Source organism: Zosterops lateralis (genome assembly GCF_965231275.1).
Source record: "Zosterops lateralis genome assembly, chromosome: 12".
Lineage (NCBI taxonomy): Eukaryota > Metazoa > Chordata > Aves > Passeriformes > Zosteropidae > Zosterops > Zosterops lateralis.
This window is the reverse complement of record NC_139772.1, coordinates 19,244,837-19,266,548: the sequence shown is the minus strand read 5'-3', so window position 1 is coordinate 19,266,548 and position 21,712 is coordinate 19,244,837. Positions and strand designations below refer to the sequence as shown.

The 21,712-nt window shown below is 42.1% G+C and overlaps 2 protein-coding genes across 3 annotated transcripts in view; one reads left to right on the top strand and one right to left on the bottom strand.

Annotated features, from left to right (window-relative positions):
* Positions 1-19,870, top strand: part of GARRE1 (granule associated Rac and RHOG effector 1) — a 60,553-nt gene extending 40,683 nt beyond the window's left edge. For both annotated transcript variants that reach the window (XM_083870531.1, XM_083870532.1), the window contains 11 exons: positions 217-357; positions 640-735; positions 875-1,036; positions 1,968-2,130; positions 6,501-6,594; positions 7,974-8,099; positions 8,569-9,554; positions 12,802-12,967; positions 13,830-13,964; positions 16,158-16,236; positions 16,665-19,870. In XM_083870531.1, coding sequence (XP_083726657.1) covers positions 217-357; positions 640-735; positions 875-1,036; positions 1,968-2,130; positions 6,501-6,594; positions 7,974-8,099; positions 8,569-9,554; positions 12,802-12,967; positions 13,830-13,964; positions 16,158-16,236; positions 16,665-16,982 — 2,466 coding nt within the window. In that variant the 3' untranslated portion in view covers positions 16,983-19,870. The remainder of the gene's footprint in view (positions 1-216; positions 358-639; positions 736-874; positions 1,037-1,967; positions 2,131-6,500; positions 6,595-7,973; positions 8,100-8,568; positions 9,555-12,801; positions 12,968-13,829; positions 13,965-16,157; positions 16,237-16,664) is intronic.
* A 169-nt stretch (positions 19,871-20,039) lies between these two features.
* SS18L2 (SS18 like 2) lies at positions 20,040-21,489 on the bottom strand. Its single transcript, XM_083870538.1, has 3 exons — positions 21,351-21,489; positions 21,151-21,227; positions 20,040-20,533 (listed from the first exon to the last, which is right to left on the bottom strand). Exons 1-3 carry the CDS (start codon positions 21,417-21,419, stop codon positions 20,446-20,448), a joined length of 234 nt encoding a protein of 77 aa, XP_083726664.1. The 5' UTR covers positions 21,420-21,489; the 3' UTR covers positions 20,040-20,445.
* Between the last annotated feature and the right edge of the window lie 223 nt (positions 21,490-21,712).

Here is a 21,712-nt window from a genome sequence, read left to right as displayed (position 1 = left end):
ACAGGTTACGTCAGAGTTCTGCTTCCAAAGTAGCAGTAGAAGTTGAGCAAGTTATAATAAAGTCTCCTCCAGGTCCTTTCCCCCAGGTGCTGCTTCTCATCTCTTGTGGAAGGTTTTAAAGTCTGTGGGCTTTTTTCTTCTTTTTTGAAATTTAATTAAGCCTGACCTGGTTTACTGCTGACCCTCCTCACCCTGGATTTTTATTTTACATTACAGGCCACATCTCGACTGCGAGAAAGAGGCTGTGATGGATGTTTGGCAGGAATTGAAGTTCAGCAACTTTTCTGCTCACAGAGTGTGGCCATCCCTGAACATCAGCTCAAAGAGCTAAACATGAAAATTGACAGTGCTTTGCAGGTGGTTTTTCAAGTCTGCTGCTTTCATGTGCATGTAGTACAGTCAGTGGGTCAAGGAGTGAAATAGGGAAGGAGTGTGTTCCTGCAGAATTGTGTGCCACAGAGAGCTCAGAGGTATTTGGGAATTACAGCTTTGGAATCTTACATGGTAAATGTGTGTATGCCATAGAACTGAGTGGGGTAAATCCTTGTACCAATCCCTGTCTGTACTGAGACACAGTGACTGTGTGCTTGCTTCCTTGCTGATAAAGCTCTGCCATCTCAACCTTTTGTTTAATGTCAGGCTTACAAAGTGGCTCTGGAGAGCTTGGGTCATTGTGAATATGCAATGAAGGCTGGCTTCCACTTGAACCCAAAAGCAATTGAAGCAAGTCTTCAGGTAGGATCTGTTAAACCTGATCTCCTTCATCCCTTCTCACCTTGAAAATGGGTACTTGAAATACATAAACATTTGGCCCCATATTTGGATTTTCTAATGTATTTGTTTCTTCTGTTTGATCTGTTCTCCTGTACTTCAGGGCTGTTGCAGTGAAGCTGAAGCCCAGCAAACAGGAAGGAGACAGACTCCACCTCAGCCCATCCAGTGTGAGCTGCCCACTGTCCCTGTCCAGATCGGATCCCATTTTCTGAAAGGAATCTCCTTCAATGAGTCTGCAGCAGAAAACCTGAAGCTGAAAACGGTAATATCTCCTAATTAACCACAGAAGTAAAGATGGGGGTAGAAAGAGTAGAATTGATTAAAATGTAGAGAACAATAGTAATAGAACTTCCGTGCTAAACCTGTGTTTAAAAGTGTTTTTTCAGCCTGACTTCCTGTGGAAACATGATGTTGATAACATTGTAGGGCCTGTTTCTGATAACATTTTGACCATCTGAGCAATTTCGGTCCAATTTGAGAGAAGCACAGGCATAGAGAATTTTGAAAATAGATGTGTTAGGTATGAAGAAGTACAGAGGAAAGTGAGCCCTTAAAGATTCCCCAGTCAGGTGATGCATGTCAGAGCCTTCATATTCTTATGTGCCCAAGTGAATCAGCCCAGCCTGGTGCTAAGGGAGGTACTTGAAAAAAGTGCTTTGTAACAGAACTCCTTTTGATGTCATCTTACAAACTGTTTTTTTTTTTTAAAGAGTTTTTTAAAAGGAGTTCTAAATTATGGAGAAATTAATTGTAGTTTCAGCATAAACAAATGGAAAATATGTCCATTCAGAAGTAATTTGGGCAATTTTAATCAGCACTTATGTTTTTTATTTTTTTTAGATAAACCCAGTTCCTTGCTCCTGAAAGAGTGGAAATAATAAGTTGCTCAAAATGCTGCTTTTCTGTTGTCTTTCCAGTGCTTGTTGTAGTTTTGATTTTGACTGGTTTGCAAGAATTTAAGCAGAAATAGTGCTTATGACTTTGGAGTACTATTGTGTTCCAAACAGCAGAGATGATCTTCCATATTTCTGTTCTGCAGTGGAACTCTCCTAGTTGTATAAGACTGTTCAGAGGTTGCAGACATGATAGCTGTTTGGAAAGCATATAGAACAATGGCTAATCCATCTGGAAGATTGGTGGTAGCATTTGTAGATCGTGTGTTGGGTAGGACAGAGTGTTTATTATTTTTCCAGCACACAATGCTGCAGTTGATCAAGGAAGCTGGATGCCATAATGGACTCACACCCCGCGATGACTCTCCCGTGACTGAAGTGCTGAACCAGGTCTGCCCTTCCACGTGGAGAGGAGCCTGCAAAACTGCTGTGCAGCTGTTGTTTGGCCAGGCTGGACTGGTAGGTGACTACCAATAGTCTTAGGAAAACAAAGGTTATGTAAACACCCTGAAGAGAAACTAGATATTTTGGAGTTTAGAAATTAATTTGCAGTGTCTTATTCTGTGTGGCTCTATTTTTAGTGCTGCAGTTAACTTGATTTCTGAGCAAAATGTGTCCTTGTAGAATGGAAGTCTGTAGGTGGTGTCTGTAAGGAACAGAAGAATGCACCAGGTGCTTCCTGGTCTCTGTCTCAAGAGAGGACACAAGAAATTAATCTTCTACTTCAAAGAGAAATAGAAGTATTTTCAAATCTATAGATGACCATCTTAAAAAAAACCAACATCTCCCCCCCTCTCAAATTAGCTTGAAAACCTGCCCTTTTTAAATTTTCTCTCTGCTTTGATTGGAAACTGAGTTTCCTGCCCAGCATAAACCAGCAAGTCTCTGCACCAGGTAATGCTACCTGAAATCTCCAACAGAGGACAGAACAATTAAATGCCTTGCTGTAGACATAGGTGTTCTTGAGGGGAAGAAAACCAGTGGAATTTACAGTATCTAAGCAGCTGATAAAAACAGATGCTTGGAACACACTCTGATAAGAAAATGCATTTGTGCTCCCGTGACCAATTACTGCAATCTCTGCACTTAGTGAAGTGTTTGTGCATGGCATGTAGGTTTTCTGGACTATGTTAGTAGGGGAAAAGGCTGCTCTTTCAACACAGGAAGGAAATGCAAGGATAAAGGTACACTGTAGCCTATGATGATTTTCTCAAGTATTCTTTGAATTGTCTTTAATCTACAGTGAGTTAAATGCTTCTTGCTGGTTCATTGCTGATTCCAGCAATGGTGATGGGAGACTATGAGGGCTTCAAAATTAATTTGTGATTAAAGGACCCAAATAGCTGCATATTTTGTAAATCTGTTTTTCAGATAAATCACACAGCTGGTTAGGTGACCTGGACCTTCCATCCTAGCTAATTAAACCATGTGCTTTTGATACCATTAAAAGGTTCTCCAGTAATGTTGAATGATAAATTGGAAATTATGAATTTGCCAGATATTTCTACTTTAGCATCCCTTTGATACTAGATATCAGATCTTAGATATTCCCTTAATATTAAATACCTGTTAGAGAAGTAGGTTGAAATTATACTAGAATTCAACTGACTATTCATATAATGGCAGCCTAAAATCAAAGGTGCAGACCATCATTGACCATCTGCATCCTTACCTCACTGAGATACAGGGATTGAAAGGTAGGAGATGGTAGTGCTTTGAGAAGTTTTACAAGGAGGCATAAGAAGGTGGTGTCTTTGCAAGGACAGAGAAACTGTGGAATAGTAGGATTTATCAAATTTCGACTTAGGTGTTTGAAGGAAAACATGTATTAAATATTAATAAATACGAGGAGGACTGGATATGGTTAAATGGGATTGTGTCTTCAGCAGCCACAGTTTGTAGTAGGATGCTGGGAGTCAGCAGCAACGTACAGGAAATGAGGCCAAGGAGGAAGGAGTTTCTCAGCAGCCCTATGGGAGTGTGCTGTAATCCAGGAGCAGTTTGTGGCTCCTGAGTGTCTGGATGAGGAGTGCCTGGGAGGATGCTGCACCTTCCACCGTTTCCTTTCCAGGGGGTTTCAGTGTTGTGCACACCCAAGTCCTGCCCTGAGGAGGTTTGAGGAGTGGCACGAGGCACATTTGGACTCAGGAATCTGGAAATCTGGTGTCCCCCAGTCTAGACATAACGAGTTAGACCTGCTGGTAATTGAAGCACTGACATTCTTCAGGTTTGTCATCACTTTTGGAGAGTGTCAGCATAAAACTTACACATTCTCCCAAATGACAGTGCTGAGCTATGGAGTTTTACTTGTGTTGAATCCTGAATGTCTCTGAAGATTTTTGCATGAACGTCAGGTTCTGAAAGTAGCAGGCTTCACTCTTCAAAGACACATAATGAGCTGTGCACATGACAGAAGACCTGCAAGCCTGCTCTTCTTCATTCTCACTTTGATTTGTTACACTTTGGAGGAGTATGAGGGTTGAGGTTTTTCTTTATAAACTATGTTCCATTGTTTTTTACAACATCCAGTTATGCCTCTATGTAGCTTCATGCAGTGACAAGAAATTGTAATTTGGGTCTTTAAAGAGTTTTTTGGGTAGAAGGGAGAGAGGAAACACCTGTAAAACAAGAACAATGGATGTCTGAGGTACAGGAAGCTGTTCTCTAAGCACCACCAGGCGAGGAGGGAGGATGTGTTTATTTTAAGTTTATTTTGTGAAGAAAGCAGATAAGTGAATCATGGCACAGCATTACGTAGGTCTGGGTGTACTGTTTTTAGATAGTGGGCTGTCTGCATTCATTCAGAATTGTGTGTGGATCTGTATTTTAAATGCACAATTTGAAAAAACATTACTTGACTGTCTCAGTGTTTTTAAGCTATCTTGCCATGTGCCTTTTAAGAAGCTGCTTATTAAGTGTGGAAAGCACAGTGAGTTGTGGCTTAGTTTGCTTGGTTATTTTGGGCTGTAGCTTTTTAACATAAGAAATAATTAGAAGTGTGGATTTTCAGTTCTTACCTTAGCATGTATATAATAAGAACTGATTTTTGAGATTTAGGTCAGCTGATGAAATTTGCATGTTTGAATAAAAATAATGTACATTCAAATAGCTGAATTCAGAGGATGAGCAGAAATAAAACTTCCAATTGGCCTTCTGTAAAGAGGTTAACAGATAAAACTTTTTTTTTTTTTTTTTTTTTTTTTTTTTTTTTTTTTTGTGCTAGATCTTTCCATAGCAAACACCAATATGCATTTCAGAGGCACTGAATCCCCTAGTAAAGTTTAAATCCCAGATGTCCTGACTCTGACAGATGTTGGGAAATGTAAAGCTTTTTTGCAAAAGGAAGAAATGAAGGTTTGTCCTGAGGGAGGAACACTCCAAATAAAGCCTGGACCATGGGCACCAACCATGCACCACAACCATAACCTGACACAGGTCTGCACAAATCAGAGTTTCACCTCTGACTTCAAGTCTGAGTTGCAGGCTTGGGAGTTGGGAACAATCACTCCTGAGTTCATTTCTCCTTATCACAGTTATAACTACAATAGGGCTGAATTGCAGATTACCAAATAAAGTAAAATGAAAACATACAAACACCAAGAAAAGAGTGCTGGAATTGCCCTGTTACAAAATGAGAGGTTTTTTCATGGGTGGATGATAGTGTGGCCTTTTGTCACCATGCTTAGACGTGTTTAAAACTGAATAACCTGGACAAATGCTTAGAGTCAACTGAAGGAAAAAGAAGGCATTATGCTAAAATATTTGGAAGGTGGGAAATAATTATGCTCAAGTATTATTTGATGGTTTTATTAAAGTGAGGGAGAAGAAACTCAGCATTATGTTCCGCATTTTTTCATACCCAGTAACAGACAACCAGTTAGAAACAGGACCAGTGTAGGTTAGGTGATGGCAACAAAGTCAATAATGTTCCTTGCGGCTTATTTATACCAGAGGACTTTTGCCATTTCAAGGATAAGTGGTACAGCTAATCTACTAGTCACTGAAGCAAGAACTGCTGACTGCTGCCAAAAAGCTGCTGTTTTCAGCATGACCAAAATAGGAAATTATGGAAATTATCAAAAAGGCCAGCCCACACAGACTGGACAACAACAGAAAGCACGAACCAAATATGGAACTTAGTATCATTAAATTAAAGGTTAAATGAAGCTGAAGTGAATCCATTCCTTTAACTTGTCGAAAAAGAAAAGTTCATGACACAGGGTTGATTTTCAAGACTTTCCTCTTCCATATGTCTTCATGATGTCTCAGAGTCCAACAAACTGAACAGTCACTTCCCTTCATTTAATCAGGAATTAATAACAGTACAGTTTCATTAGGTAGAATAGAGAAATGTTGGTGTGGAATTTCATAACATTAAAAGTAGGAGGTGTACGTTAGGAATTGTGAGGGGTTTCTGGCTGAGTATTATTTGTCTATTTCATACCATGCACTACAGTTAAATTATTTAAAACATTTTGCTGAGTAGATGTTTGGGAGCTCTTAAAGTAGTAACTGCTAAACTTCTCAAAATAAGGGCTGTTGTGTGGAGCCACTGAGAACTACCAGCAGGGAGGCAGAGCAACTGGTAATGACATAGTGATGCATTACTACAGAATGTAACTGAGAAGAATTAAAATAGAGGTTTCTGTACTAAACTAATTTTATATTAAAACAGAAATAAATTTACAATGATTTTGTGAGTTAGTTTGGTTTTATTTGGGGGTTTTTTGTACCTGTAGCATGACTGGGAGGTGAGATTATTAGTTTAACTACGGGAGTGATAAAATAACTAATGCTTAAAGAATTTTCCTTTTTATTTTATTTGCTAGGTAGTTGTGGACACAGCACAGATTGAAAATAAAGAAGCCTATGCTCCTCAGATAAGTTTAGAAGGATCAAGAATTGTGGTGCAAGTTCCATCAACTTGGTAAATAAAAATACTGTATTGCAGATTGTGACTGAAATGGGGAAAATTGTTGCAGTACAAATGAAGGAAAGAACGTGCACAGTTATGGCACAGCTTCCTTAAGTTCCTCTGTCTGGACTGGTTGAACACCTCCGTTCCTGATAAAGTTGTACTTCAGCTGCCTCCTTACCTAGGAGGCAAGGCAAGAGAGGCAGTGCTGGGACACTGAGACTTGAAAATGTAAAAGCTTGATGATAAAAGAGAAGGTTTCAAAAGTAACAGTACTCCTGTTATGCTCCACCCAGGCAGGTCCCAGCTGTAGCCCAGGAAGGCCAAGAATGGGCTGAGTTAATGTGAGAGCCTTTGCTCTTTCTTCCCTGGGCTGTTCTTTAAGTCTGTCGTGAGCCACGGACCTCTGGGCTCCAGGAGATGCTGTTCCTACCAGTTTGGGTGACTGCCTAGTAAAGAATGGTTGATGTGCAGTTTGTGAGAATTTCTTCCCGTTCAAAGCAGTGGGAACAGGAAGCAATGGCAGCCCTTGTCTCTAACTCGGAAGGAGTCAGTGTTGGGAATTTCAGTCCCACACATTTCATTCACTTGACTCGTACAGAGGCAGCCTGTTCCTAGCGGTGCCGCTGGCACGCCCAGGAGTGTCCCGGTGCTGTTTCCCGGGAGGGGGGGAAGGAAGGAAGGTGGGTGGGTGGGTCCGTGTGTATGTCTTAGCGCTGTTTCCTGGGGGAATACAGGGAGGAGTGTCCCAGTGCTGTTTCCTGGGAAGGAAGGTAGGTAACGTCGATCCGTGTGTATGTATGTCCTGGTGAGGTTTCCTTAGGGAAGGCAGGAAGGCGTGTCCCGGTGCCATTTCGGGAAGGAGGGAGTGTCCCCGTGCTGTTTCGGGAGGGAAGGCGGGACAGGAGGCGAGTCCCGGTGCTCCGGTTGGTCCCCGCTGCCTGTGGATGGCTGCCGGGGGCAGCGCCGCCTGCTGGCGCTCGGCGGTACCGCGGGGCCCATCGCCTCGCGCTGTTGGGTCTGTGGAATCGTCTCCGCGCGGGCCCCGCCTGGCTCAGGCTCTCGGCATGTGCTGGGTTGTGTCAGGCTCTTGCCGTATTCCAGAAGTGGGTATTGTGTGTTTGGAGTTCGTTGCTGCCGTGCCTGAACTGTGCCTGCTAAAGAGCTCTTGTCAGTGATGATTCCAATGGACTGTGCTGCTGAAGCTCACAGTGACATTAGCTCTGTGCTCCACAGCAGGCACAGACTGCCCAGGCTGCAGCCCAGGAACCCCGAGGCATTCCCATGTTGTTCTGCAGGAGTGCAGCAATTGGCTTTCTGATTGATAAGGTAGAATTGTTTAATGTAAAAAATGAGCATTTTGATTTCTAATTTAAACTTAATGATGACAGGTGTCTGAAAGAAGATCCAGCAACAATGTCTTTGCTACAGAGAAGTCTGGATCCGGAGAAGACTCTGGGGCTGGTAGATGTGCTCTACACTGCTGTGTTTGATATACACAGGTGGAAGGAAGGAAGGTACATCTCTTTTCTAGTTCAAACTAAGCTGTTGTTGTTGAATAATCTGTGCTGAGGGATTTGATAGTGCCAGCTCATTAGAAGGGGAAAACAGGAGTCAAACAGAGTGAGACATTGTTAATCCCACAGATACCTTCTGGGTACATCCCAAGTTATAGGAGACTGCTTAAAACCAAACCAGCAGCATATCCAAGGGTAAAAAAATGTTAGCTTCTCTCTTACAAAAATACTTGATTTATATTAAATTGGTCTCTATTTAGGTCTTGAAGCACAATTAAAATTAAAGGAATGGAAAGTATTGCAAATATGAGGAGTAATTTGCTTTGTTACCATAAGAAGTGGCTGTTGGACTTGGCAGTCTTCGGTGTTGTTTCTTTCTTGAGCTATTATCAAAATACACATTTTCCCCCAAAGTACAAATTCAGTCATGTATTAGGTGGTTTGAAATATGTATTTTTTGTTGATGCAGGGAGCAAGCTTTGCCTTGTATTCAGATCCAGTTACAGCGTGAAATCTCAGACTTTGGGAGCCAAGTTGACATGCCATCGGGGAATGGAAGCAAATCTTCAGGGGGTCTGCAAAAGACATTCTCAAAACTGACTTCACGGTTTACAAAAAAAACTTCCTGCACCAGTGCAAGTAACACGGGAAGTTACTCAATCCCCAATACACCTTCCAAAAATGTCTTCATAAGTTCCAGCTCAGAGGAGAAAGCTAAAATGCCCACTAACATGGACGCACGGTTGCAGAACATCCTGAACATTGGTAACTTCCCTCGGAGTGCAGATGCCCTGCAGCCAGTTCAGAGCACAAATAACCAGCTTGTCAATGGATTTCTAATGGAAAGGCGGGACAGCTTCTTCAAACCAAATGATGGCAAGGATGACAAAGGTATGAATTTACCAACTGACCAAGAAATGCAGGATGTTATAGATTTCTTGTCTGGTTTTAATATGGGCAAATCCCAGCAGACTTCTCCGATGGTGAAAAGAAGGAACTCTGTTGCATCCTCTACAGCAACAGAACAAAAGTCAGGATCAGTTCAACAGCAGCCGCAGTCTGTGTCTCACACCCCATTGCATCCTCCTCAACAAGGCTTGTCCCAGCAGCAGTCCCAAAAGCAGCAGCAGCAAATACAGTATTATCAACACTTGCTTCAACCTATTGGACCACAGCAACGCGTACCTGCCAAATGGCTCAGTAATTCTTCACAGCAGCAAGCCCCAGCTGTTGGAGCTGGATTGTCTCATATCAATCAGTGGAACAATCCTGGTTTTTCAGATTTAAGCTCTGATTTGTACAGCTTGGGTCTTGTAAGCAGCTATATGGACAATATGATGGCAGAGATGTTAGGACAGAAACCACAAGGACCTAGAAACAACACATGGCCAAATCGTGACCAAACTGATGGAGTGTTTGGGATGCTGGGAGAAATCCTGCCTTTTGACCCTGCAGGTGTGTGTCTTTTCCTTTATTATGGTTTTTGTAAGGGTCCTTTGCAAAACAATACTGTGAAATATTGCTGGCAGTATTTCCCCGTGCTGCCCACCGGATGTAAGGGTGTTGACCAGTGCAAGCAGGAATTTGTGTGTGTGCTTATTTGCTTCTTTAACAGAAGGTGATCTGCAAGCATGGAAACTAATTCCTTGTTTCTTGTCCCAGTTGTAGTAGTCTGACCTTTCCTATATGGAGCACAGCAGAGTACTGAAAAGTTACTTACAGATGATGTTCCTCCTATTCTTAGTTTGTAAAATTGTTTAAAATCAAATTCTTGAGCTAAGGTATGTTCCCTGTCCTCAAAGTTATCCCTCCTGCTCTTTACCAGGCTTGTAACTGGGAGATACAGCCAGGTTGCATCTTTCCCATATCCCCGTATTTTCCATCCATTGCTCCCCAGTTCCCTGGGAATCATACTGGTTCCGGTTCCACAGCTGGTTCTGCAATGAAAAGTTTAGATGTCAAAGGATTAGAGACCAAAGAGCAAGTGCCATGAGGTTTGCCATATGTGTTTGGACCACTAATAAATTGTAAATATAGATGAATTATTCATTCTCAAAGATGAAGTGAGATAAAATTTGAGAGTCATAAACATATAGCTACGGACCAAGAAATTGGAATCTAAGAGATGAACATTTGATCCCCATGTGGGCCATTTGCTTGAGAGCTGGACTTGATGATCCTTGTGGGTCTCTTCTAACTCAGAATATTCTGTGATTGCTGTGATTCTGATGGTCGTATTAAGAACAATTTACACAGCTGCTACCTTGTAAATGTAACTTCTGTTGGCCTGGAACACAGCTGCAGGAATGTTGTAGTGTGCATTTATGGCAACTGCCTGGAGGGAGGAGCAGGAGAACAGGGAACCTCTTATCAAAGTAGAGCTCAGTTTCCCGTGCTCATTTGCACTTGTCTGTGTTTGGAATGTGTAGGCGTCTCAAACCAGCTCCTTTGACTCATAATTATGATAGTTATTTTGTCAACTTAGCTGATAAATTAGTGGAGTTTTTGTGGCAAAAATAGCCACCATAGTTGTGCTGTTGCTTAATAACTCTAAGTCTGTATTAGCATCATTATACTTTAACGTACTTGGGGTATAGACTTAAGGATTATCACAGCCTCTAAGGAAGGACAAAATTATTTTCAGCAAGCACTAAACCCATATGTGTGTAGGGAAAAGAAAGCAGGTATGCAAAGGACTGACATTCTCAGCATTTTGAGTTCATTATATTCCTGTAGTATTTGCCTTTTGCTCTACATAAAACTACTTGTTTTGTTCCATTTGATGAATGTCAAGACAGTGGTACTTCGAAAAGGTGCTTTACTCAAGTTCCATAAATGGTGCTCAGTGGATTAAGATACAGACTTCTGCAGTTGTGATGATAAGTAAACAGTATTTTTCACAGATTTGGCATTTAAAATATCAAAACCAAACAAAAATCCTTCCGACTGAATACTTTTCCACTAGAAAGAACTTTTCTTCTTAGAACTTGCCAGGTTGAGCTGTGGTGTAGAAATTTTCATTTTAAGCTTTAGTGTAGTACAAAAAGATGTGAAACAGAAAACCGTTTTTCATTTCCAAGCTTTCCTAGAACTGTACATTTGTCATTTGAAACAAAACACGTTACTTACTTTTTTGATAAATACTTTTAGAGTCTGAAAATAATGTCTCTCTTCAGATGTAAAACTACTGATTAAGAATTTATAAAATTGAAAATCATGGCTTTTCATGTTGAAGGCCTAACTAGTCCCAACAATGAATTTTGTAGTTCTTTAATCATCACTAAGAACTTGATGAAGGAATGTTGCAGTAAGAACTAGCAGAAGGTATGTTGGCAACTCCAATCTTTTGGATTAAAAAAACTGTTCACCTGATGTTTTCATTGAGGTAGAAATTAACACAAGCTTCTATTTTGAATATACCAGCACTTTAGAACTTAATGCTGTCCCACAGGTAAAAAAAGCCTGGGTGTCCTTCAGAATCCATCTAGACACTATTCTTAGATCTGAGGAACTGTCTGGCTTCCAGCATCATCTTAAATGAAAATATTTCAGAGGGAGAACAAGCACTAGTGGGGATGTTTTGTTCCTAGATGGCCCTTGCTTAATAAAAGAGGCAGAGAAACAAAGTTTTCTTCACTGTCTTTGTAATTTGCATCTAACAAAACATTGTGGAGGTCTTTTCTGGATGTGTCAAATGAGAACAAGGAAACATATCTTTTAAATGCAGTATTGAATGTAGGGAGCCATCAGATGAAAGAATTTCTGCTTTGCGAGCTGTGCGTGATTGTTGGATGTTCTTCAGTCTTCAGCCTCAAACTGAGACTGGCAAGCCAGCGGCTCAGTACTTCCCACTGCAATTACTGTGCATGCAGTCTAGACATTTTCCATAAAAACAGTCAGATTGCCAAGTTTTTTCTCAGGGAAGGAAAAAGGCAAAAGAAAGAGAAGCTGTGGAAACTCAGTTACAGGCTCATTATCAGCAGTCCTTTGAATACAGCAGTTGCTTGCCTCTGATCAATGGAGCATTTGAAACACTTTTGGATTAAGGCTTTTGCTGTGTCTGCTCAAGACCGTGCTTATTCCTTACTAGATGTTTGGGACACAAAATGCATGTTGAGAATGGAAGCATTTTTAAATTACTGCTTTATTCTGTAAATATAATTCTTATTCTGAAATATTTTGTAGCTCAGGATGAGAATGTTTTCAGAATTGTCTCATCCTTGTAGGAGGGAGGCAGTTTTGGTGCTCTGTGTTCTAGTATGATCCATCTGAGATTCTGATTTCCCAAGTAAGCAGGATCACAACATAGCTGGAAATCATGTTGCACTCTGGTATCAACCACAGTAACTGTTCTGCTCTCTTTCACTTGCGTGGATAAATGTCCAGTGTCCATTTTATCAGTGTTTACTGATGGATATTGGACCTTTCAGCCTAGACACAATCATAGTACAACACAATTTCCCTGATGGAATGCAAGGGGCAGGTGTACTTCTATGTAATAATTATTATACATGGATGCTGTGTATCTCATCTTTGTAAAACATTTCCTGTTCAGTGTTCTTTGCTGCTCCATGAAGACCTATTCACTACTGGCTGCCATTTATCATCAAGGAGGGAATTACTTGGTTGTGGGGTATGGTCAAACCTAAAGGATTGAAAGTAGAAAGTAGCAGAAATGGACTTGTTGGTTTCTTCCATTCAGTTGGCTCTGATCCAGAGTTTGCCCGCTATGTTGCTGGGGTGAACCAGGCTATGCAACAGAAGAGGCAAGCACAGCATGTCCGTCGTCCAAGCACCACGCGTGGCAACTGGCCTCTTCCTGATGATCCTCATAAAACCTGGCCCTTTCCCGAGTATTTCACAGAGGGGTAAGACACTGGACAGGATGTGTATGTTTTTTATTGTATAAGTTTATTTTGCACCTGGATTTGGCAGAATGTGGGAATACTGGGTGTTTTTTCAGTTGCTGCTGCTGTATCTGTGAAAGCTGCACTTCACTGTTAAGAGTGAGCAATATGAGCTCTGCCTGCTTTGCTTATCCCAAGGCACTGACATGCTTGATGTCATCTTTAGAGTGGCATGGACACTGACTGTGACTCCAACAGAGGAAATAAGGAATCTATAGCACAGATGTATTCAGGACAGTTTTCTCTGAGTATTTTAAAAACAGCTTTAAGTACTAATTTTCGTGAAAAGTCATGCTGTCAAAATTGTGGTGCCTGAATTCAGATTTTAGCCACTTAATCTTGCTACTAAAAGGCAGGTACCTCACAGCAGGCATTTATAGTTTTTGATCTCTTCCAAATCATAACTATTTACTTTGCAAGAAGTGTTCCAAGATTCTCTGTCCATTGGTCCATAATGTAAGAGCTGTGACTCTCTAGTGTAAAACCAGTAGGATGGATTTGTGTTCTAGCTCAGTTTTGCAGTGAAAAAATCGAGTACTCAGTGATTCCAAACCCAAGCATCACTTGTTTCTCCTTCCTGAAGAGGAGAGGTGCTTGACTAATACCACTCTTTTAGTAAAATACACATAAAAAGGCTGTAACAGAGCAGTTGATGTGACCACTCAGAACTAGTGAAAGTACTTGTATTACTGGTATAGTTTACAAAGTACTGAAATTTTGTGCTCTGAGGTACCACCTGTGACAAAGATTCAGCACAACTGTGGCACGCAGTCTGGACCAGGCACTGTAAATACAAGCACTAATACAACTTTATGTCTTTCAGTGATGTGACAAACAGCTGGTCTGGTACACAGGGAGACTCTGCCAGCTCAAGTGACGAGACCTCCTCAGCTAATGGAGACAGTTTGTTCTCCATGTTCTCAGGGCCAGACCTTGTTGCTGCTGTAAAGCAGAGGAGGTGAGCAAAATTAACAGAAACAGACCACTTTGTAAGGTTCCTTTTGTTTATATATAATTTCATTTGAGTAGCCAGATGAAGGAAATTCCTGCCAATGAGACAAGTCTCCCCAAACATGGGTTTGTATACTATACTGATGATGTGGACCAGGGATTCCTGAAGTGAGTTATATTAGCAGCTTTCTCTTTGTACAAACCAGCACCTGTGCAAACAGCCAGCTGCTCACTGGGTGTCAGTATGGCTAGAAAAGATCTGATGCTTTCCCTCTTCCATGAGAGTGTCCTTTGGATGCCACTTCCTTGGGCTTTATGAGCTCCTCACTGTTTTTGCAGAGTGCCTGGCTGCAGCTGGGCTGTGCCTGACCTGGTGTGTTGGGGTGCTTGTGCCATTTCTGGCCTCAGCTGCAGCCCCGTGGCCCTCGGGAGAGGCTGCTGCTTACCTGGTATGGACTTATCTCACCTCAGCTGCTGCTGGGAGTGGGGAATACACACAGGCCTGCTTAGTCCTCTGTTTCTCACATGGGGAGAGGAGGCCAAATTGCCTTCCTAAATAATTTCAGTATGGAAAAACTAAGCCAGGATTTTCAGCTATGAACGCCCACTTCCATCAGAATTGTGAGTTACAGCAATTCTGCTTTTCGAAAGAGCTGGAGGTTCGGTGCCTTTGGAGCCTCAGTGATTCCACAACAGAGGGTAGTTAGAACAACAGTAACAAAAGGCACAAGATGAAGCATGAATACCAACCCAATTCCAATCTGGGACTGTTCTCTCAAGCTACTTCTCTTTTCTAAAAATGAAAAAAGTGGCCAGATATTCTGGCTTTGTTTACAGTCAGAGAGTAATCTGGAGTCAATACATAGATACAAGATTGTCTGCTTTTTGGTGAATGAAAAAGAAGTCAGTGCCAGTTTCTCACAGATTCTACCTGGATAGCTGTTTTTGGATGCATTACCAGAAAGGAATAAGAGTAGCTATTTTCTGAGTCTTTACACTTAGCCAAAACTATAAGGAGGGAACAAAAACGGAGCTTCAATGAATGTTAAATTGAAATTAATGGGAAAGAGCCATCTCATAAACAGTCACAGAAAAAGTAATATTAAAAAAAAAAAAAAAAGCAATAGGGAAGGAAAACAAACACAAAAGGGTGACACTTAACATGCCAAGCCAGCACATAGCTGGAGATTGATCATGGAGGAAGAAGAAAAGCCTGTAATTTATGTAGTGCTCTAAAGAGCATAAGAAAGTTTCCAAAGGGGGTGCTTCATTGACCAAAAACCTCAGCTGAAGTAGCAGTACTACTGTCTCTTGTTATTTTTAGTAAGAACAGTGTTCTATAGGTGAGGGCCTGACCACACCAGAGCTAAAGCTGGGCTGTAAGAGGAGGTAGAAGGGTTGAGTGTGCTAAAGCTGAGCTGCCAAGGGCTACTTACACATGGGAGCCTGATTGGCGCATGCTGATTTGGTTTTTTACAAAAAGGATGAAATAAAAGATTCTGCTTTAATGTAAACCCCATGTCCTTAATCACTCCTCCTATAAAAAAAAAACCACAAAAACAACCAAACAATAAAACAAAGCCAACCAAAAAAAACCCACCAAAAAACACAACCCAAACATCCCAACCAACCAAATAAAATGGAACAAAACCAACAAACAAAAAAGACCAAAAAACCCAAGAAAAAAAATCTTACAGAATGTACAGGTGGTCAAGGACTTCTATATGATAACTAGGTGTTAGGTCACAAATTTAAACTGAAGGTAGAACATTTTTCTTCAGTAAAATTACTGTGTTTCAGCTGATGTTTCACTTGCTCAACTGTTCCTTTGTGTTACCTGTAAGGTTATTTCAGAAAAGATACTTTAAAAAAACAAAAGAAACTCAGCCACAAGAGCAGGTAACAGCAGAAAAAACACAATTTCTGGCAGATTTCTTGAAAGTGGACAAAAGTCTATCCCAACTTCCTTTCTCCTCCCCAAAATTTTGAAGCCATAGCTCCAAGAACTACTGCATTGTCAAGTCCCTGACAGTTTCTGTTGCTTTCACCTGCACTGAACAAAAAATACATGAAACGAGATGTTTCTGAAAATACATGCACTGAAAACAGTACTGTAGGCTGCCTGATCTGTGCCAGTGGCAGATTAATGAGGGTGACTCATTTAAAACCAAAAAGTAAATGTGTGTCTGTTTCTGGGCAGAAAACACAGCAGTGGTGAGCAGGAACCCAGCACGCTGCCATCGCCTCCTCTTCTCTCTGCAGCAGATGACCGCAGTCAGGTGAGCTCAGCGTGGCTTTGCTTAGTCCTTTCTCCTGCTGCCATTTGGGGGTAGGTCTACATGAGGCAGTCAACTGGAAAAGCATCTGCATCTCCAGATTGCTTACTTCAGTGAAAACCTAAACCATCTGTGCTCAAGTAGCATGAGATACTTTTGCTGAAGTCTCCAAGCTTAACATATTAAAATTGGAAGTCGCTTACTTTTTCCCTTTTAGTGGGGCCACTGTGTGTCAAGCTGAAGTAGATGTCTTTTAATGGGCAGATATTTTAAGAATTGAGAGTGCTATATGTATGCATCAGTTTGGCTTGCAAATATAAACTAATCTTGTGAAAATACCTTGAGGTGATAAGGTGACACGTTAAGTGCTGTCTCAAAAAAGCAGCGTTCTGCTGTTAAACCAAGCCCCCACCCCGATTTTGTTTTTTCAGGATAACAAGACCAAAACGTGGCCCCCCAAGGCCCCGTGGCAGCACACCTCCTCTGTGCCGAGCACGCTGCCCAGCCAGAGCACATCCCTGTACCCCATGAGTGGCCCCATGAGCCAGTGGAGCGACACCATGCAGATGCTGCAGTCGCCCATGTGGGGCAGTGACTGTGCCCCAGCAGCCGGCATCTCCTCCAGCTTCGCCTACGCGCAGCAGCAGCAGCAATCCCAACAGGCTTCCCAGCACAAACAGATCAACAAGGGCTTTAAATCTTTTCCAGTGAAGCAGGAACGCAGACCATCCTACCTGCACCAGTACTAACTGCTTTTCATACTGGAAAACACAGCACAGGGCCAAATGAAATGACTTGCTTTGATTCACACTGCTGTGTTGGCTATCTCCTGTTTCTCTCTTGATGTGGGACTGAGGGGGTTGGGGTGAGATAGACAAACTCTTGGGTTCTGAGTTACAGTGCTGAGCAAATATGGCCAATATGTTTGGAGTACATGAAACAGCCCAAAACTGTGATGTAGAAATGCTTTTAAAAATGCATAATTGCCTTTACTTTCAAGACATTTTTTTTTCTAAAAAGAACTGCTGAAGGACTACCATACAAGAAACACTGTATTTTATAGCTATTTTTCATATAGATTTATAGTTAAAACATCTTACTGAAACACATTGAATATGTTGAAGCAAATATATAGTGGTCCCTTTGCTCAACACTGTTTGTGTTTAAATTTATAAAGAACAAGCTGTAGAGCCTTTGTATTCTCCATTACAGCCTGTGGGCAGCTTTTTTAAAATGAGGTGCAACAGCAGCTTTTCGTGTGCCACACAAGTGAGTTCATTTGGGAACTGCTGCAGAAACAGTTGCAAAACTGAGTTTTGTGGCAGTTTTGTTACTCTAGAGGAAGATCAGCAGAACCACTCAGCCTTGAGTCAACCGTTACCTGAGCTGCTTGACACAGATGGCACCTGTGTGGACAGTGGGACCTCGGCTGTCACACACCTGTGTGGGCAGTGGGAGCCTGGCTGTCACACACCTGTGTGGGCAGTGGGACTCTGGTTCTCACACAAACTGTGTCCTATGGCTGTGTTTGGCCAAAGGCATCATCCTCACAATGCTCCCGCAGTGTGTGAAAGCAAAGCCTAAGAGACTACTTGCATTTATTTAAAGTCTTATTTCAGATGCTACAGTTGATTAAAAATTGTGAGCTGGCTCAGAAGATACAAAAACTGAAATGTGGGGTAGCAGTTAGTTAAAAGAACATTATTTTTTTTAAAAGGATAAAGTAATTATTTGCAGTCAATATGTGCCATTAAGTGAACCTGTGGAATTAGGAATAATCTTCCAACCAAAGTGGATTGGGGCGAGTGACTGGTGCTTACAAATTGAAGAACAATGGTAAATATATGTATACCTATCCCACTGTATATGAATTGAGATTACAGAAGATTCTTTATATAGTTAGAGCTTATTTAAATTTTCATATTTCATCTGTGAAAGAGTCTAAAAACCACAATATTTTCTGGTATAAGAGTTTTGACAGTATTAATCTTATTTTTGTATTTTTCTTAAGTCATATCATTCTAATATGTTAACTACTAGTAAAATGGGTTATTAGTTCTAACTACATAATTTTTCAATGAAGATAAAGCACATTTTTGGTTTTGGTTTTACAGACTAAGTACATCTATATCTAAAGATACCAAAAAAATTACATTATATATATATATAAGTAAAAAGTATACACAACACTAAAACTATTAAACATGTGGGTATTTAAAACCCATCCACCTTTTTTGTTTGTATGGTGACGGGCTCTATTTGCAGGCCCGGATTGTTACCTTTTGTGCTGTTTGAGGATGCCAATGTTGCCTGTATTTATGATATTGTCACCATGTTTTCTGAAACTTCATACTTACCATGTTTACAAAGATTTGTTTGCTGTACATAGACTTTTTACAGTAATGTGCTTTGCACAATCAGTGTGGCTTCTGTCTGTAAATTGTTAATGGTCTGTACTACTATAATTTTGAAAACCCTCCACTGAAAATGTTAGTGGTTATTTAACTTCATAACTGGTTTCAAGTTTCCTAAATCTTGTTGTTTAGATCTAATATTAAATCCTAAATTTGGTTGTACTTACTTGGTTATTCATACTAAGACCAAAATGGAAGTTAATGAAAACAACTTAATTTTGAACTTTTTCCTAACAAGTGCCAAAATGATTGCTATAGTTTTTGCAGTTTATTCATAATTACAAATGCTGGCAAGTTTCTGGACCTACATAAGTGAATTGTGAAAACAAAGAAAGTTTTGTCTGCTTTTGACCATGTGGGTGCTACTCTGTCCTTTGCTTCCGATTGTTCTGAACACTGGTAATTTTAAGAATTGTTGCACTTGGCAAATGAGTCTTGCCCTTAAACTTCACTTACACTGCCAAGTGCAAGGGTTTGGTGCTTAGTTAACTTACCCTTATTGCAGTGCTTCTTGTGAATAGCTAACGCTTCTGAACTGGAACTGTACAGTTTGTATTTTAAAGCTTCTGTAAAAGTAAACTATTTGCTTTATTAAAGATATACATTTAATAGGTCATACCTGTTTAAAATATGCACCTTGCTGAAAATGAGCAGCACCTTAAACTGTAACTTTGGTTTGTAAACAAAGATCTTATTTCATTAACATGGTATTATTTAACAGTTTGAAAATTGTCAACTGCCTACTTACTGACTCTATCATATAAAAATGAACTTTATTCACAGTCCAATCTTTAAAGTAGCTTTCTCAAGTGATGACACAGAAGAATATAAGAATATGGTACAGACACTGCCTCAGCAGGATCTTTGAACCAGTAGTGGAGGTGAACATTGCCAAAATCACGCTACTTGAATTTTTAGGAATCACAGAGTAAATAACTTTGATGGTAGTAAGCAAAATGTAAACTGTCCCTCTCCCTGCTGTGCTCAAGGCTGTTAGGTTAGTGTGTGTTAATTGTGGCATATGCAGGGTGTGCAAAGCTGCTTTCTTCCTTCCTGGATAGGAGCACACAAGCCTGCAGCTGGCCAGCCGTGCTGACAGTACCCAGGAAGCACATGAACCCAAATCTGATCAACTGACTTGTTTACAGAGCATTTCAAGCATGGAGAAAAAGCCTTAATTAACTTGGGCAAAAGCTTGCTAAAATAATGGCTTGGTTTCTCCCTTGCACATAATTGCTGAATGGTGGAGTACTCCCACCAGTCCCAGGAAAGTTAACATTTCTGTTTGTCTAAATCACATAGTTGCTTCTTTGTTAGTGTATTATATTAATTCAGAATATACTACAATTTACAAAGAACATCTTTATTTAGCACAATTGTTCTGATACAGGATACAAATGAATCTGCTGGTTTTATATATGGAACACATGCCTGACCTTGTCACATTGGCTGTAGGAGTCACATAGCATAACATTTACCATGTTATAGAACTTTACTCATGAACTTCACTCTGGTTCCTGTAGTGCTGTCCTGACAATCAGGCTATTCCCATAATACATGGAATTGAGTTTTTCAGAGGCAAAAGGCAATGTGATAATTACCATTCTTAAGCTGTGTTAGAAACAGGGGGAAGGCTGGCCTAACACTGCACTGAAAACTACATTCACATTTCAAAGAGAAGTACAGATCACTTTTTACCTGCTTTTTTCAAACCTACACCTTCTTGGCTCTCAAAGTGGGACTCTAAACTATTTCTACAGCCTCTGAAAGCAGCACTGCTCACGTCCAGGTATTGCAGTCAGTCTGCAGGCTTCTGCGTGCTGGCTGGAGTAGCATCAGCAATTGTAGCTAAATAAATGAGGTTTCTGTGCAGGATATGCTGGTACCTATGAGAGGAGGAAACAGAGGTTCTGGGAGACGTTCTTTTCTAGACAGTTACCCGTACTTGCACTTGTGTACTCTGACCAGTATTTGCAGTTAAAGGAAAAACAGCAAACTAGAATAATAAAGGAAACTTATCGTGTTGTTCTTATTCTGAATGCCGGTACAACTCACTGAACTGCACGCGATAGCCGAGCATATGCTACTACCCGACTTCGATGGGAGGTAGGACATTCAGCCCGCACTCCCGAAAGCCGCAGAAAGGCAGCGGAGAGAACAGAGCTGCCTGTCGGGCTGGGCTGGGCAGCTGCAGCGGGTCCCCCCAGGTTCCGGAGCGGCAGAGCCGCCGTCCGGCTGCCCTGCTCAGACACCGCTCGGTGTGCCACACACAGGCGGGGAGGGTAGCGCGGGCGGCACAGCAACACTGAGCAAACACCCTGACCAGGGCTGCAGGGTCACTCCGTGCTTTATACGTCTCTGAAAATGATTCTGGGGAAACCCTTTATAAAGCCCAGGCGCACTTCCCTCCTGGCGGCAGGAAACCTCCAGGAGCTCGAGCCACTCCCGTTCCCGACACCCGGCCCCCAGCGCTCCGCCCTGCCCGCCCACGTCGGTCACTTACTCCACGCAGTCGCTGGCGCGGCCCTTGCTCTGGTACTCCACGATGCACCGGATGAGCTGGTCGTTCTCTTCCAGCAGCTGCGGCAAAGAGCACCGTCACCGCCCGCCCCGGTCTCCGCCCCGCTCCGCCCGGCTCTGCCCCAAGCGGGCCGGAAGGGCCCGCAGCACCGCCCGGCTCGGTCCCGGCCCCGTCCTGCTCACCCGCTGCAGCGTGTCCTGGTTCACCTCCGCCTTCCCGCGCAGCCGCTCGGGCACGAAGGCCACGGACATGGCGGCTGAGGGCCCGGCAGCCCCGCCCCTGGGCCGCGCAGGCGCGCTGGGCGGCGCCGCCGCAGGGAACGGCCCGAGCCCGCCCGCCCGCCCCGCCCGCAACAAACAACCGCCGCCGTGCCGCTTGTACTGAACAGTTTATTCTGGTTTAAAATAATAAAAAAAAAAAAAAAACAAACAGAAAGCCTGGGCGGGCGGGGCGGGGTGACGCAGGGTTTGCCCCCGCCCCCGCCCGCGGCTCCCGGCCCGGGTATTTACAGCTGGAACACCTCAGACAGTAAAGAGTTATTGCA

Bases quoted from the DNA above. Each gene is read 5' to 3' on its own strand.
- SS18L2 (XM_083870538.1), bottom strand. From the start codon at position 21,419: ATGTCCGTGGCCTTCGTGCCCGAGCGGCTGCGCGGGAAGGCGGAGGTG. The intron at 21,228-21,350 runs GTGAGCAGGACG...TCTTTGCCGCAG, and splicing joins ACCAGGACACGCTGCAGCGG to CTGCTGGAAGAGAACGACCA. The intron at 20,534-21,150 runs GTAAGTGACCGA...CTCCTCTCATAG, and splicing joins CGCGCCAGCGACTGCGTGGA to GTACCAGCATATCCTGCACA.